The 17,976-nt window shown below is 41.4% G+C and overlaps 1 protein-coding gene across 3 annotated transcripts in view; it reads right to left on the bottom strand.

Annotated features, from left to right (window-relative positions):
• GCH1 (GTP cyclohydrolase 1) overlaps positions 1-16,570 on the bottom strand; it is a 47,400-nt gene extending 30,830 nt beyond the window's left edge. For 2 of the 3 annotated variants that reach the window (XM_027570760.2, XM_027570759.2), the window contains exon 1: positions 15,858-16,570. In XM_027570760.2, coding sequence (XP_027426561.1) covers positions 15,858-16,443 — 586 coding nt within the window. In that variant the 5' untranslated portion in view covers positions 16,444-16,570. The remainder of the gene's footprint in view (positions 1-15,857) is intronic. The other variant, XM_027570757.2, reaches the window with a different exon arrangement.
• Between the last annotated feature and the right edge of the window lie 1,406 nt (positions 16,571-17,976).

The raw sequence follows: 17,976 nt of genomic DNA, 5'->3' as shown, positions 1-17,976 counted from the left end.
TCTACAATACTCCTGAGGAAAAAGTCCTTTAAATAAAGGCTTTGTCTAATCAAAGGGGTAGGTTAGAAGACCACAGGCCCTAAAGAGCATATAGATGAAGAACCTTTTCAAAAATCTGCGTCACAAGAGAAAAAGAGAGAGACGTGTTACCATAGAAACTATCAGTGTGGTTGAATGTTTCAAAGGAAAACAGCACCTCTAGTAATGAAAGAAGCCTGAGGTCCTTGGTAGAACCTTACCTGTCAGCTGCAGGAATTCAACAGAGCGAGCAATGAAACAATTCTGACAAACACGCCCATAGTACAGAGATGCAGGTGGGACAAATTCCACTCCTAGTCCAACTGCCCCTCCTTCTAGACGAGATCAAGAAAGCCTTGAAAAGAACTTGTCTAGGGTCATAAATTAGTTAGTGGGGATGCTGTAACTAGTCCAGACTAGTTGTTCTTCCCATTATTCCAGGATGAGTTTGTTGACACACTAAAATAGTTTAAGAAACACCAAATGGACCTAAGGATTATCAGTGAACAAAGTTTCTAACACACTAACTACAAAGCTGGAACACTTATCTCTCTTATAAAGTACTTCACTTGTAAAGAGCCCCACCCTCAAAAAGCTCAGTTTATAGTGGTGGTGGAGGAATAGGAAGAAATGGATATGAAGATGAAAGAATAAAACAGTGTGGGGTAAGCATGACCTCCACCGAGGCAGAGCAAGGGCTCTAATGGCTGGAGGCTGTAAGCTAATCACTCTGTGCTGCTGAAAGCCAAATTGTTTCTGATGGCAATCAGTGGCACACCTCCGTGATTGCCTGTGCATTAACAGAAGCACTTATATTTTGAAGGGGTAGTCAGTTAGCTTTTTGGCAAAGTCCCCACTCTCAGTTGAACTCCAGCACCTAACATCTTCATAGCTGCTCATGCACAGCTTACCATACAATAGATATAATTGCGTTTTCAGCTATTTTAGGGAGAGTTTCCTTGTTTGGGACATTTGTCAATGGCCTCTGTTGAAATGGGTTCTGATTCCTACCTCGAAAAATAAATACCCATCTAGGTACATAAAACATATCATACCTCATAGCAAAAGCCATATGTTCTTGGCAAAGCTCTTCACTTGAAACAGCATTTGGACCAACTGGACCTCAAAAAAAAATTGAATGCAGAACTCAGCAACAGCCAATGTCCTCATCTAAATCTGGTTTCTTGTTCACAGAACTCTAGAGAAGCAATAGCTATTGATACATGGGTAGTGGGTGGGGATCATCATGGTTAGCAACCAAAATCAAAAAAAAGGATAGTGAAAAAAAAATTAGAGGAAGAGAACAGATAACAAGGGCCAAATATTTTGGAAAAACGAGCCTCAGGCAGAATGTCTGCCTTGATCTCCAGCTCCAGTATGGAAATGAGGCAGCATGATTTTTCAAGATAGACTATGCACTAAACTAAGATACTACACTGCCCCTCATGAGGGGAACAGTGATGGAACAGAAAGGGGAAAAAATGCAGTCGAGAGAATGGAACACAACAAAACCTCACCACCATGGTGATACAAACAAGAAAAAAAATCAGGCAAGTATTTTCAGAAGGATAAAAACTATTCAATTTTAGTAAAAAACAGTGGCACTAACAGACTGGAGCAGCACAAGCTAGGTAGCAAGAAATGGAAGTCACTGTACTTCTGGTCAGAGATGACAAAGAGTCAGCAAGAAAAGATGAGACAGAGTCTAGAGATACTCAACAAGTACAAGAGTCAGGACTTGAAGCACAAGTAAGCAAGATCAGAGATTAATCAGAAGGAAGAATCACAGATAAAACAGACAACCAGATTATAAAGACTAGACCAATGAGACCAAATAGACCAACTAGCAATATGCATTCAGGTAAAGTTCAAAGAAGTGCTGACTGCCCAGAATGGACTTTTAAAACATCAGAGAGAGGAGCCAACTCTAATGCCTTCCATGCTGACCTTTAAAAAACTGACAATAAATTGCTTTAAAAGTTTCATTTAATTTTAGCTCTATGGTACCAACAACTATGACTATTAGTATATTCTTTTTAATCCAGAACACTTAGACTGTAGTCTTCTCTAAACCAGCATGGACAATTTCTGTTTAAACAACAACAGAGGTGCCTGGGAGGCTCAATCAGTTATGCGTCTGCCTTCAGCTAGGTCATGGTCCTGGAGTCCCGGAATCGAGCCCCGCATTGGGCTCCCTGCTCAGCAGGGAGTCTGCTGCTCCCTCTCCCTCTCCTCCTCCCCTCCTTGTGCTCTTTCTCTCTTGCTTACTCTCTCTCTCAAATAAATAAAAATCTTTAAAAATAAATACATAAACAACAACAACAAAACACTTGGGGTGCCTGACTGGCTCAGTTAGTGAAGAATACATCTCTTGACCTCAGGGTTGAGAGTTTGAGCTCTGAGTTGGGTGTAGTAAGAGGACTTAAAAAATTAAAAAAATTTTTTTTAAAAATCCTCAAAATGAATTTCCTTCTAGGTTCAGCTCAAAAGTTACCTCCTCCATAGTTATCTGTGTTTTCAAGTCTCTCCACCAGAAACATCTGCCTCCCTTCTGACCACACAAAACTCCATACGCTCCTCTTCTCAGGAACTTCGTGTCTGGTCCCTGCTAGCATGGACCACAGGCTCCTTCAGGGCCAATACCAGATGAGCTATTTTTGCTTCCCCTTTAACAGTTAGTGCAGGCTCATCCATAGAGCTGATACTAGATACATAAAAACACATACATTTAATATATCTTCAATTCTAAGGATTTCCTAAAGTAAGAAAATAAAAATATGACAAAATTTTTTAAGATTTACTTATTTATTTGAGAGGGAGAGCGAGAAAGAAGGAGAGTGAGTGGTGGGGAGAAGGAGAGAGAGTCTTAAGCAGACACTGAAGCCTGACACGGGGCTCGATCTCAAGACTCTGAGATCCCGACCTGAGCCGAAACCAAGAGTCAGACACTTAACTGTGCCACTCAAGTGCTCTGACACATATAAATTTAAGAATATACAGCATTCTACAGAATGAGTTACTGGTTTAAACAAGGACCAAATGGGTCTTTTCTAACTTTAAAATGGATGAATCTTAAAGACAGTATGCTAAGTGAAATAAGCCAAACACAAAGGACAAACATGTTGATTTCAGTCAAATAAGGTACCTAGAATAGCCAAATTCACCCAGAAAGTAATGGTTACCAAGGGCTGGGATGAAAGGGCAATAGGTGGTTAACTGGTTAATAACTACAGTTTCAGTTTGGGAGGATGAGAAAGTTCCAGAGATGGATATTGGTGATGGTTGCACAACAGTGTGAATAAACTCAATGCCACTGAACTATACACTTAAAAATGGTTAAAATGGTAAATTTTATGTTATGTATATTTTACAATAAGAATCAAGCAACTAAAAAAAAACAATATACAACAAGCAAGTGTATCCATTTTGAGAGAGTTGCAATTATACAGTAGGGAACACAATTTAGATATGTTAGTACAGATGGAACATAATTATGTTGCATATTTGCCTAATTGTTCAAAAAGGAGTTTGTATCTCCGAAATTTATATACTATTATAGTTATAGATAAAATTACTCGAAAATATTAAGCATTTATAACTGCATTTAATAAAAAGTACAGCCATAAAAACTAATATTTAAAACAGGAAAGTTTCCAAACAATAAAACCATTAAAAGACATTTATAAAATATAAAATGACCACAACACAATTAAATATGCTTTAAACAAAATATATAAAATTTTGGTCTTCAGATATCTCTCTCAAAGGATTAAATGGGAAAAAGTTTGTTATAAATCCACCTTAAAATTGAATGCAATTTAGCTAAAATTTTTGCAATTATTCATGAACTCCCCAGATCAAAAACATCATGAAATATCTTTCAGTCAGGATAGTAAGAAATGCCTCAAAACTAAATCTATTTGGCTTTCTCTTCGCTAAGATTCAAGAAGAAAAGCAGATTTCCTACATATTATGATCCTCACATATTAAATGGATCTCCATATGAAACTGTAACATAGGCACTTAAAAACTGAGGGGGCATGATATCGATTAGAACATGAATGTTGTAGTCACAAACGCCTGGGTTCTGCTCTGTGACCTCTGGCAAGTGACTTAACCTGAGCCTCCTCTGTTTCCACCTCTTTAGAATAGGTATGACCTCCAAGTTGACAGGAGCATCATCATGTAAGATCACACGTACACAACCTGGCCCATCCTCCCAGAGTTTTGAGTCCCATGCTTTTCTCTGACACCTATGGCTTTCGTTCACCAATATCCAGCACCCAGCACATTGATGCCTTGATATACACCAAGGTGAAACTCACTTGATCCTGCCAGTCAGGAAAAGAAACCTCAAAAATTTTCTTGCTTTCTATAATTTGCCAAATTACTCCCTAAAATCCTGGAATCTGGCTTCTGACTACATTAAGCTATTAAAACTAACATCCCCTTCAAATCAAATCTCAGCACTCATGGCTAACATGTACAAAATGTCTACAGAACGTCCCATAGCACAGGCATTTCTCTTAGCACTTTTTGTGTACCAACTCATTCCATCCTCACATTAGCCCTGTAAGATGGATAAGTACTATTAATAGCCCCATATTACAGATGAAGCTACTGAGGCACTGTTGATAAGTAACAGGATTTGAAGCCAGGCAATCTGGCCCAAGTCCACGATGCCTCATGACCTCTTCCTTTTGTTCCTTGTCTCTCATTCTCTCTCTCTCTTTTTTTTTTAGAAAGCATCTTTATTATTTTTTTAATTTAAATTTTAGTTAACGTACAGTATAATATTGGTTTCTGGAGTAGAATGCAATAATTCGTCACTTACATACAACACCCAGGGTTCATCACAACAAGTACCCTCTTTAATACTGAGTACCCATCTAGTCCATTCCCCCACCTCTCTCCAACAACCCTCAGCTTGCTCTCTGTTGTGTAGAGTCTCTTGTGACTTATTTCCTTCTTTTCTTTTCTCCCTTCCTATATGTTCATTTGTTTTCTTTCTTAAATTCCACATGAGTGAGATCATGTGGTATCTGTCTTTCTCTGACTTATTTCATTTACCATTAATACACTCTAGTTCCATCCATGTCATTGCAAATGGCAAGGTTTCTTTTTCTGATGGCTGAGTAATATTCCATTGTGTGTGTGTGTGTGTGTGTGTGTGTGTGTGTGTGTGTGTGTGTGTGTACGACATCTTCTTTATCCATCCATTCATCAGTCAATGGACATTTGGGCCCTCTCCATATTTTGGCTATTGTTGATAATGTTGCTATAAACATCAGAGTGCATTGCACCCCTTTGAATCTGTATTTTTGTATTCTTTGGGTAAATACCTAGTAGTACAATTGATGGGTCGTAGGGTAGTTCTATTTTTAACTTTTTGAGGAAACTCCATACTGTTTTCCAGAGTGGCTGCACCAGTTTGCATTCCCATGAAGAGTGCAAGAGGGTTCCCCTTTCTCTGCATCCTCACCAACACCTGTTGTTTCTTGTGTTGTTAATTTTAGCCATTCTGACAGGTATGAGGTAGTATCTCGTAGCTTTGATTTGTATTTCCCTGATGATGAGTGATGTTGAGCAGTTTTTCATGTGTCTGTTAGCCATCTGGATGTCTTCTTTGGAAAAGTGTCCATTTATGTCTTCTGCCCATTTCTTAACTGGGTTATTTTTTGGGTGTTGAGTCTGAGAAGTTCTTTATAGATTTTGGATACTAACCCTTTAACAGATATGTCATTTGCAAATATCTTCTCCCATTCTTTTTTTTTAAGATTTTATTTCTTACTTACTCGTCAGAGAGAGAGAGCGCGCGCACGCACAAGCAGGGGGAGCGGCAGGCAGAGGGAGAAGCAGACTCCCCGCTGAGCAAGAAGCCCGACGTGGGACCTGATTCCAGGACTCTGGGATCATGACCTGAGCCCAAGGCAGATGCTTAACCAACCAAGCCACCTAGGCATCCCCTCTTCTCCCATTCTGTAGCCTGCCTTTAGTTTTGTTGATTGTTTCCTTTGCTATGCAGAAGATTTTTATCTTGATGAAGTCCCAATAGTTCATTTTGGCTTTTGTTTTCCTTGCCTCCTGTGACACTCAGGCACTCTCCCAGCTTCAACTGTCAACCTTATGCTGATAATTCACAAATTTAAATCTCTGGCCTTAAACCACCATGCCGTCTCTTGGCCTATTTAAGTCACTCCCTTTTCCTCTGTACAAATGCAAATCTAACCACCCTCATCTAAAATTCATTCCAGTTGCTTTTAGCGCATAAGAAGACACCCCAGAATTTAGTGGTCTACAACAATTTTAGTATGTCCCCGGATTGTGTGGGTCAGGAATCCAGATAGGGCACAGAGAAGATAACTGGCCCCCATGCCTCAATACCTGGGGCCTCAGTGGAGATAGCTAGTCAGCTGGGGGCTGGAACAACCTGGGGGAATCAACTTACATGTCTATTGTTCAATGCTAGCTGTTGGGTGGGACCTTAGGTGGAGTCATCAGCCAGAACACCCCCATGTGGTCTCTCCATGTGGCAGAGCTTCCTCACAGCATGGCAGTCTCAGAGTAACTGGACTTTTTACATGGTGGCTGTGGGCTCCAAAGTGTCCCACAGTTCTTCCCCACCATAAAGAAGGAATAGATTAACTATCAGGTGCTTTTTACCTACCTTAATTCTTAGAAGAGCCCAGGCAAAGCAGGTATTACCATACCTACCCTTTACAAAAAGGGAAAAATGACAAAGTTTAGAGACATGCCAGTAATTATACAGATAGTTAAAAGAGAAGGTCACATTCAAACTCAGGCTCTTTCTATGTGCAGTAAAGATCACAATGAAGATCAAGCTCACAAATATATATATCTAACTATTTTTCTGTAATTTTAGGGTAAATGTTTTTCAGTTACCAGATCTTTCTTGTTAGCTAGCCCTTAGGTAACAAGGTATTTCTTTTACCCCCAAATTTGAAACAACTTTGCCAAAATATTTTTAATTTATCTATTTGAAAATACACGCACATATTTCAAAAATCAAAAACTGAAAATAGTGAAAAGTCTTGCTCCTACACTTATCTGCTAGCTGCCCATTTCATAATCCTGATTAACATGTAAGCACTGTGTATCCTCTCTTAATACCAATATAAACAACATTTTATTGTCCCCCCCCACCCTATTTTTCCTACAAAAATGACTCCTCTGAGTAATTTAGCCATTCTAAGGGCCTAGACATTGAGGTTACTTACACATTCAAGTCTATAGTGACTAACTTTGAGCATACATATTTCATGTGTCCAAGTATCTATCTAAGATAAATTCCCAGAGGCAGGATTTTCAAGTAGCATATATAACTTTGTATAGGATAGATGTTGCCAAATTATCCTCCATAATGACAGTTATCTTTTCAACAGTAATATCTGTTTCCCTATCACTTCAATAACATAATGCAATATCAAGTTTCTGGACTTTTGTCAATCTAACAAGGAAGAAATGTATCTTGGCGGGAGTGGGGGGGGGGGTGTGCATTTCTCTTATTGGGAGTGAGGTCAAGCATCTTTCCAAGTGTTTAAAAGTCATTTGTATTCCCTGTCCCATGAACTGTCTGCTTACAGGCCTTCCCAATTTTTCAATTCTGTTTTTGGCCTTTCACATTAATTTCTAGCATCTCTTTTCATATTAGTGTGATTATCCTGTCATCTCAAGAGGAGTTGTAAATATTTCTTCCCATTTTGTCATTTGACTTCATTCGTGTTGGTATTTCACATGTAAAAATTCATAGTTTTTATGTAGTCAAATTATTTTCCTTTATGGCTTCTAGATTAAGTCACAATGAGGTAGATCCTCACTGCAGAATTAAAGAAATTAACTCATATTTTTAAATTTTAAATACTTTAAAACTTACTAAATAGTTGCAAAGATAGCCTAAGGCATTCTTTTATACCTTCTTTATAGAAATCCAGTCAATAAATTCAAAAGGAATTAAAGAACCAAACATCATTATTTGCAACTTATAATTACTGGATCTAGATAATCACCAATGGCTATTAAAAGTAGTAGGTGAAAGACTGGTGGGGAACTTTATAATGGATAAATCAGGCTGATAACACCTAATGCTGATCAATTTTAACATCACAAAAAGACAGACAACTTGATATTTAGCTGCCTCCTCATAGAAGCCACATGCCACCATTTATAAATTATTCTTGACTAAATTTAAGAGATTTTTGGGGTGGGACAGGGAGGCACACCTCTAAATCTACTAGTATATAAGCAATACAGGAACTAAAGGAACATGTTAAACTAAATCATAAGAAAATAATGAGCAAAACCCAGAATGTGGGAAATTCTATAGGACAAATGACCCTGTTTCTTCAACAAATTATTAGGGGAATAAAAGGAATAGCAAACTGTAACAAATTAAAAGAAACTTAAGGACATTAATCAAATATAATGTGTGAATATTGTTTGAATCCTTATTCAAAGTAACCAATTTGTAAAGAGACACCTGTGGAAAAATCAGAGAAATGTAAACACTGGATAGATATTTGGAAGTAAGGAATTACTGTTAATTTCAAGCATAATATTTCTTAGGTCTTTTTATTTTAGATATAGTGAAGTAATTATCAATGAAATGACATATTTGGGATTTGCTTTAAAACAATTCAGTGAGGGAAGGTGAGACAGAAAGGATGAGACAAGCTAGACCTACGTTTATGTTAATAGTTGAGGCTAGCTAATAGGCACACAGCAGCTCATTATGCTATGCGGCGTACATTTGAACATTTCTATGATAGTTTAGAAACTGATTGCAATCCTGACAGATTTTCTAGAGATTTTTCCCCATGATAATTTTTTTGTGCCAGGGAAACAGGCCTGTCACTTTAATTGATACCTTGAAATAATATGTTGACTGGCTACAGAAGCTATCTCAAACAGGTGAGTTTCGGCAGATGGAGGATTCTGACTTTACAAACATGTCTAAAGGATGACCTCTGACCTAAAAGTATTCAGGAGATCCAGCTGGAATAACTTGTGGCTTTTTTTTTCCCTAAAGACAAGTCTTCTGAATTTTCTTTAGTGTGTAAAACAACTAGCATTTATTGAGCACCTATACACAGAAGATTGTGGTAGAAGAAAGGTAAGAATTAGGAAGAAGTTTTTGTCTTTATGAAATTAATTCAAACGTGTGCTGGGAAGTTTGCTAGGGATGCAACGAGAAGTACAAACAGTCCATCTTCTCTAAAAGGGTCTAAAATACTGCTATTGAGGCTTATAATCGGACAAAATTCCAGTGAGTAAATGTCCTCTCAGCCTTGAGTATAACAAATTTACCTCAGTTCAGACAATCTTTGATTAACTGAACCCAAATCATCCCCAGATCTAATTGCCATAGATTCAGTAGAGAATACAGAACCATGGGGAATATATTCATTTATATAAACTGGAATTAAGAATGGTTCATATAATCCAGGATTCATCAAAGATTAGATAGTTGCCCTCTCCTGGCAAATTTTAATACTGCAGTCTGACTCAACCTAATACTGGACTCAAATTACAGGAGTAAACAGCAAATGAGTCAGTGGGGGAAACCCAGCCATGGAAGAGTTTCAAGAGCCAAACAAAGAAAACAGCAGAGAAAATACAAAAAAAATGGAGAGAGGGAGGAGGGAATTTAAATAAATCAGTACCATATTATTATTAAAATTAAACAGAATGTCGGAGAATATGACTCTCATTCTCTATCATCCTCCCAACACTGCTATTTTCAAGATATGATCTTGGGCAGGTCCTCTCTGTGCCTCAGTTTTCTTATCTGTAAAATGGGAATAACATCACCTACCCTCTAGGGCTATTGTGAGGGCAACCGAGGCGCTATATGTAAAGAACTCAGAATACTGTTCAGCACCTAGTAAGTCATCGGTAGTGTCTATTGCTATTCACATGTCAGCTCAGGCATCCACACTCCTATCTCCCAGCACAGATAAATTCCTTTGCTAAGTGCTCTCATTGAGCTGTGTCCATTTTATCCTTAACATTTCTCAATCTGTAATCACATACTCACTCATGTGATTCTGATGAATATCTGTCTTTGTCCAAAAGACTGTAAATTCCATAAGGGCAGAAAACATATCTGGTTTTACTCATCCTGTGTTCCCAGCATTCGGTGTAGAGCCTGGCATTCAATAAATTTGTTACATGAAACTGTAAATTTGCCAGTCTTATGAAGAATAGTATTTAGCACTGGCATAGGTATAGGTTGAATCGTATTCCTTCCCCAGAAAGATATGTCAAAGCCCAAAACCCCAGTACCTCAGAATGTGACTTATTTGGAAACTGAGTAATGACAGATGTAATTAACTAAAGGAAGATGGGACATAGTGGAGTACAATAGACTCAGTCCTATGTGACTGGTGTCTTTAAAAGAGGAAAATTTGAACATCAACAGAGTCAGATTGGAATAATGCAGGCAAATGAACACTGAGGATTGATAGCTACAACCAGATGCTGGGAAGAGGCAAAAAAGTTCTCCCGCTACAATTTTCAGAGGGAGTATGGTTCCACCCACTCCTTGATTTTGGACTTCTAGTCTCTAGAACTGTGAGACAATAGATATCTGTTGTTTAAACAGCCCAGTTCGTGGTACTTTATATCAGCTCAATGAAACTAAAACAAGTACCAACCTGATGGCTTTGTTTGGTATTTCAAGGTTATGTGTAGTGAATTTTCTTCTCCCAGGCCAGAAAAATTGTTTATAGATAATATATTTTTAAAAGAAAACCTCAGGGGGCCCCCTGGGTGGTTCAGTCAGTTAAGTGTCTGACTCTTGGTTTCTGCTCAAGTCAAGATCTCAAGGGCATGAGATCAGGTCCCAAGATGGGCTCCACACTCAGCAAGGAGTCTGCTTCAGATCCTCTCCCTCTGCCCCACTCCCACTCACTCACTCTCTCTCTCTCCCAAATAAATAAATCTTTAAAAAATAACTTAAAAAATAAAAGAAACCATTAAGACAAGTTTTTCTCCTCCATTCTCAATGACTTCTTAACAGCTTTAATCAACTTTGACTACTCCCAAATTCCAGTCATATATTTCAACAGCCTCATTATTTTTTCTTCTTTATTCATAGTACTCTTTCTAGCAATAAACAGAACTAAGTCCTACAAAAGTATTTATTAGCAAAATAAATTAAAACAAAAATTATTAGAGAATATTTAAATGAACTACATATATCCGAAAATAGCACCTCTCAATGATGAGAGTAATTTTTCTTTAATATACTTTAAAACTTGGGATATAAACTCACATTTCACCCACAATATGGGTGATTCTTGTTCCCATTCATACCTTAGAAATTGTTATAATTTTCAGTTCATCATTGGTCTGATTTGGTAAATCACAAAGATTTGTGATTCAAAAAGAAAAAAAAAGTTTTGTGAGTACTAGAACATTTCGGCATGAAGTAGCTAAGACTCATTTTTGATTAAACAAAGTCTCTGATTGCCTTGTTATCTTTCTTTCTTTATTTTTGAGAGAGAGAAAGTGTCTGCATGGTGGGGGCTGGGGGGCCCACAGGAAGAGAGTATCTTAAGCAGGCTCCACACCAAGTACAGAGCTCCACACAGGTGATCTCATAACCCTGAGATCATGACCTGAGCCGAGATCAAGAGTTGACGCTTAACCAACAGAGCCACCCAGGTGCCCTGCCTTGTGTTATCTTTAAAGGATAGATATCATCTTTTTTTAAAGATTTTATTTATTTATTTGATACAGAGAGAGAGGAAGACTGAGAGGGAGAAGCAGACTCCCTGTTGAGTGGAGAACCCCACACCAGGCTCGATCCCAGGACCCTGAGATCATGACCCGAGCCGAAGGTAGACAATTAACTAACTGAGCCACCCAGGCATCCAGGATAGATATCATCTGGCAGTGAAAATTATTGAGGCAGGGACAAGACTCTTCAACCCTGGTGGGAAAATAGTCAAGAAGTCTATCACCTGTGGTACCATCTCCTCGTGCTGCATTATATACATGCTCATGTGTTTCCTAAAATTTGGGACATTGTCAACTGATTTATGAAAACTGTTTTGGCATCCTGGATAAGACAAGCTAAAACCTATTCTAATTAGAAATATGACAGAAGAGTCAAGACTCTTGTGTGTTCCCATAAACTCATAAAAAGGACAATTAATGAAACAAGGTATATGCATTTAACCTTTGGTAGATAATGCTAATTAAGAGGTTATTCCCATTTATACCCAGGAGGGGACAGGGAATGGGAAGGGTCAGACACAGGGACAAGAAGACCAAGAACCTCAAAGAATAGTAGACCTTCCAATTTAATTAAAGTTCTGAATAAAATATTGGAAATACAGGAAAGATTTCCTATTTAGAAAGGAGACCTCATTGGAGTGCCTGGGTGGCTCAGTCAGTTAAGCATCCAACTCTTGATTTTGGCTCAGGTCATGAGCTCAGGGTCCTGAGATCAAGTCCTACGTTGGGCTCCGCACTCAATGTGGAGTCGGCTTCTCTCCTTCTCCCTCTGCCCCTCTCCACCCACCTCTCTAAAATCAATCAATCTTAAAAAAAAAAAAAAGGAGACCTCATCAAGGTAAGACTTAGAATATATAAGAAAACTATGATGTCGTTAAATGGAAATGGGACAGCAACAGAGAAAGATGAGTTGGTCCGAGGATCACAATGTGATGCCAGATTCAAAGGAGAGCCAGTTCTTGGGAGAGGGCACAGTGTCTCTTTCAGCATCCTCTCCCAACCCAGTGGTGAACAGTGACCAGGACACTTGCACAACCATGACATAGCCCCATCACTGGTGATCATAGATGTACCCATGGTAAGGTACACACTGGAAAATAGAGGAAAGGTACGCTAAGCAAGGGTTATGGAGAGAAGAGGCAGTACAGGGAGAAATAACAAATTCCCCAGAATGACAGAAGTTAGCATCAATCCACTCAGGAGGAAGTAACAAGAAATTATTTGAAGAATGTAAAACACCAAGTTATTTTCTATTTTATAACACTGAAGTCGATACCATTAACCAGGAATTACTACACAGAGATATGAAAGATACAGAGTATCTTGTTTACATGTATAGAAAAGTGAGAGTTTCAAAGAAGTTTGTTTCTTTCCAAAACAATTTATAGTGGTCACTGACTTATGCTCTCTAAAGAAATAAAAATTAGGGATTGTGCAGGATTGTTTTCTTTATTATTCTCTGTCATATTTTCTACAGATTTAAAATATCCTTCCTTCTCTCTCCCACCCAGGCTGGGCCAAGGTCTAGACCACCACCATTTGAGGTTTATTCCTTTAAATTCAGCACCATCTTTGTTGTCCTCCCGTCTCTGTCTTCTAACTATGTGCCTCTAAGAAATAGGTATTAAGTCCGTAAGCATGAGCCCCTAGATAGAGGCTTTCAAACTTTTGACCACAAGCCACAGTGAAGAAATATATTTACCTCTAGAGCCAGTACACACCAAAAAAACATACCTATAAAACCTACACAGAAGCTCCTCACAACTTGTACCCTCACTACATATGATAAACTGACCTTCTCCATTCTACTCTACCTCTTTTTTGTTAATGCTGCTAACCCAACTGTTAGGTCATAGCTCACAGTTTGAAATACTTAGAGATAAGATACACGGACACATCAAAATAACAACATAAGAAAGTAGGTAAGAGTTCTGCATTCAGGCTGTCTGAATTCAAACACCAGCCCTACCACTTGAAGCTGTCAACTTCTCTGCCTCAGTTTCCTTATCATGGGAATAAAAGAACAGTGTCTATCTCAAAACTAAGGATTAACCAAGACCATCTACATAAAGCAGTTAAAGCATAAAAAGTATTCAGTTAATGGCTAGTAATAATTCTTTAATGGCCTGTGGATTTTATTGTGGTAACATATACATAAAATTCATCATTTAAAAAAATTCATTGTAACTATTGAGGTGTACAATTCTGTGGCATTGAGTACATTCACAATGTTGTGCAACCACCACCACCACCACTCTCTAGTTCCAGAACCTTTTCATTACCCCAAAAGGAAACCCATTAAGCAGATGCTCCCCATTCTATCCTCTTTCCCAGGTTCTGGCAACCCCTAATCGGCTCTCTATATGTAGGTCCATGGACTTTTGAAGTAATAGATTAACACTTGTAAAACCATTTTCTAGGGTAGACTGAAGTGTTCTTTGGATTCATTAGCCCTATGACTCATAAGACAAACTTCTGCTCACCATTTGTTTAAATAAACCTTGTGACTCACTTTAGGTAATTTTGTGACCTGTCTGGGAGTCAGAAATCGCCCTCTCCTATGAATTTGGCAAGATTCCCAAAGTCTGACCAATGTTATGAAGAAGACTGCTTTCAGTGTCCTCAAAAGTTAGAACGAGTAAGGCCCTAAAAGAGGTTTCTTCATTACATCGTGGAATGTCACCAAGTGATAGAATATTCACCAAATGAAGACTACTTATTCTTCAGTCTTTGCATTTTGAAATTCGGCTTTTCAATCTCTGAACTTTCACCATCAAGAGGTAAAAAAGTGAACTTGGACAAAGAACTAGAACTTTCCTGGCTTTAGTATGTAGTATCATTTCCTTTTGGGGCCCCACCCCTCTCACACTGATTTCCCATCCTTCCTTTGTGGTGTGGAAGACTGGGCAAAAATAACTTTTTTCTTCCCAGGATCTATAAGGGGAGTCGCCGGATACTCCATCAAGAAAGTAACAGGGACAGAGAAGTTACCTTGCAAAGCAACACTGTTCTTCCTCAAGAAACGGTGAAGTCAGAGGTTTCTTAGGCCAAATAACTAAAGGTCACCAAGAGGCACAAAAGATTTAAGCTGGAAAACAACGTCCTTGGTCCCAGTTGCAGAAGTCAGACGCTTTCTCTTTTTTGTAAAGAACGGCACCCTTCACCCAGCAAATAGGCAGCGAAGTCCTCATTTTCCATTCTCCCTCCCCCATCCCCTACAGCTTTCCAGTCTTCTGGGGGAAAGACTGACCCGCCTTAGGCACGGATAGCACTGGGCAAACCCGGCTTGGAGGTACTCCGATTCGGGGTCCCAGAGCCCAGTAAACTTCCCCGACTCCCGGCGAGTCACTTTATTGCTTTTGAGCTTTTAGAATGGGGGCGAGGGCTTCAAACAGCAAACCAGCCAGAGAAACCTCACGCCTCAAACTCTCGGCAAGTCCATCCCCTGAGCTGTGCCAAATCCTGGGAAAGTCCTGAGATGGAGTTAAGTGGACAAAAGAGAATTACAACTTTCCAAAGACCCGGGTGCCCTGGCAAGTCAGTGAGCGTGCGGGCCTCCGAGTTTGCCACAAAGAATCACCCCGGCGCTCCAAGCAGACGAAGCCAAAGCTTCACCCCAGACCTACCAAAAAATTAGACCTCAAGAAGAAGAACGACCTAGGAAGCCCTCCCTTCCACAGGCGCCAGGTGATCCTAATCCTGGCAAGTCTGGGTTCGGCACGTGCTTCAAGCATCCGGCCCTGGGAACTCAGGCGACAGGGGCTCCTGCCTCCCACCCGCCAGTTAGCTCGGTGACCGCGGACCCGCAACCCGAGGCTCAAGGAGAGGGCTGCGCGCAGGGCCCGGAGGATCCCGCAGGGACGGGCTGAGCCAGACCTCGGGCGCAAGGCCCTCGCCTGGGCGGGACAGCGGGTTCAGGGCCGAAGGCAGGGTTCGGAAGGTGACATCACTCTGTCCTCTGCCAAGAGTGAGGCAACTCCGGAAACTTCCCGGAACCGGCGCGCGCCTCCCGCGGCCACCTATTCCGTGTCCCGCAAACCGGAGCAGCCCGCGCCCACGCGGCCGGCAGGCGCACTGACCTGAGATGGTCTCCTGGTAGCCCTTGGTGAAGAACTGCATGGCTGTGGCCGCCCTCCACGGCGTCTTGAGCAGTCCCTGCCGCTGGGGGTCCTCGCCTAGCGAGCGCAGGATAGATGAGTAGGCGGCCTCCAGGTTGGGGAGGTTCAGCTCATTATCCTCCTCGCTGCGGGGCCGTTCGCCCTTCCAGCCGTCCGCCGGCTGGACGCTCTTGGTCTCCGGCCGCGGCGGCTTCTCGGCCGGCCCGCTCGGCCCGGGTCGCGGCGGCTCCCCCTCGGGGAACCCATTACTGCACCTGGCGCTTCGCGGCTTCGCCGGCGCCCGCACCAGACCTTTCTCCATGGACCCGCCTCTGCCGCTCCGGAGGGACTCTGGGACGCTTCGGGGACTGCAACTAAATTGCGCCGGCGGCCGCAGGCAATAGGCTGTGGCCAGGATCACCTGAGGAAAGTAGGCGACCGGCCAGTGACACACTCCCAGCCAGAGACAGTGGAAGGCTAGAGCGCTCGGCAGTGCCTCCTTTTTATCTGCCGGAGGCTCGGCCGGCGCCGCGGGGCGTTCCCATTGGCAGGAGCCTCCGCGCGTCATGGCGCTCGCCCCGCCCCTTGGCCATTACTCCGCGGGGCTCCTGAGAGGGGGCGGCCCCGAGGGAGGGGCGCGAGGCCGGGGATCGACCCCGCGAGCTCCGGAAAGGCCGCCCCCGGGGGCCGCGAAGCTTACCCGCTGGGGACTCATCCGGCTCCAGGCAGGAGGAGGGGGTTGGACCACTTGGGTTGTTGCAGTGTGAACCGAATCCAAAAGGAGGCAGGCGTCGGGTGCTGGAACCTTGTCGTGGGGATGCGTGCCGGGGGCGCACGGTCAGCCCTCTCCTCTTAGGCGAAGAAAACGCTGCCTCTGAAGTGCTCTGGTCCCCTCGCTCTGTGAAAGATGACCAAACAGGTGGCCTCGAGGGGAAAAGACTGTGGGTAAGGAAGACCAGCTCTTAATGTTTGTAGGGCAAGAGAATAATATGACACGAAACTCTTGGCGTTGGTTAGTTAAAAATCGTCCGACGCTCCTGCCACCAACGAGAACCCTCTCGCCGCTCTGAGGGAGAGTGTTACACGAAGTTACACTCGCGTGAGTCTCTGTATCTAGGTGGATGGTATTTGTGAGGGTCGGAGCTTTGACCCTGGAGAGAAATTGATTTACAAGAGAAGAAAAGTTAGGACTTTCATTAAAAACCCATTTGCGCTCTGTGGAAATTTGGTACTGATCGTTTTAGAGTGACGTGCTAAGTAAGCTCCTTTCCCCTGGTGTTGGTACAAATTGTGAAACGTTATTGATCAGCTGGACTCGGAACCAGTGACATCTGCTTTGACTGTTTTCTTTAAGATTAAAAAATGGGCTTTTTTCCTCACTTGAGGAATTATTTCATAATGCCAACGGTAAGTTTTAAAATACGTATCAAATTAATATATGATTTGCTTCAGAGAGTTTTTTTTTTTTAAGTTTTTATTTATTTGACAGAGACACAGAGAGAGGGGGAACACAAGCAGGGGGAGTGGGAGAGGGAGAAGCAGGCTTCCCGCTGAGCAGGGAGCCCGATGCGGGGCTCATCCCAGGACCCTGGGACCATGACCTGAGCCGAAGGCAGACGCTTAACGACTGAGCCACCCAGGTGCCCCTGCTTCAGAGAGTTTCTAATGCTGGCTTTCTGACATATATACAGCTTTTAAAAAGTTTCGGATCAGACAAACCAGGAAAGAAGCCCCTGAAACTATTCTATACTAATACAGTAGCTCAGTCATTACAATTATTAGTATTTACTGGATATCTGCTCCAGGCATAGCCCTGTTCTAAATATCAAGGAAAGAAATATGGAAATTCCTTGGCCTCCTCAGCACCTTTAGTCTACAATAGAAGAAGTATTCATGCCAATGTGGTTTTTAAAGATAATTATTGAATTTCTATACGCATGAAATACCAAACTACATAAATCAAGAAATATGACCATCCCTTGGGTTCTTTGTCAGTCTGCTAATATTTTTGTAAGGTTTTTCCCCCTTCAGCAAGGTCCTGTAACATTTTTTCCCTGTAACTGCACTGCCCACTGTCTACTGATATTTTCTGGTCAGAGTT

This window comes from Zalophus californianus, chromosome 6 (genome assembly GCF_009762305.2).
Source record: "Zalophus californianus isolate mZalCal1 chromosome 6, mZalCal1.pri.v2, whole genome shotgun sequence".
Lineage (NCBI taxonomy): Eukaryota > Metazoa > Chordata > Mammalia > Carnivora > Otariidae > Zalophus > Zalophus californianus.
Note: the sequence above shows the minus strand (reverse complement) of the source record. Positions and strands in the feature narration are given on the sequence as shown.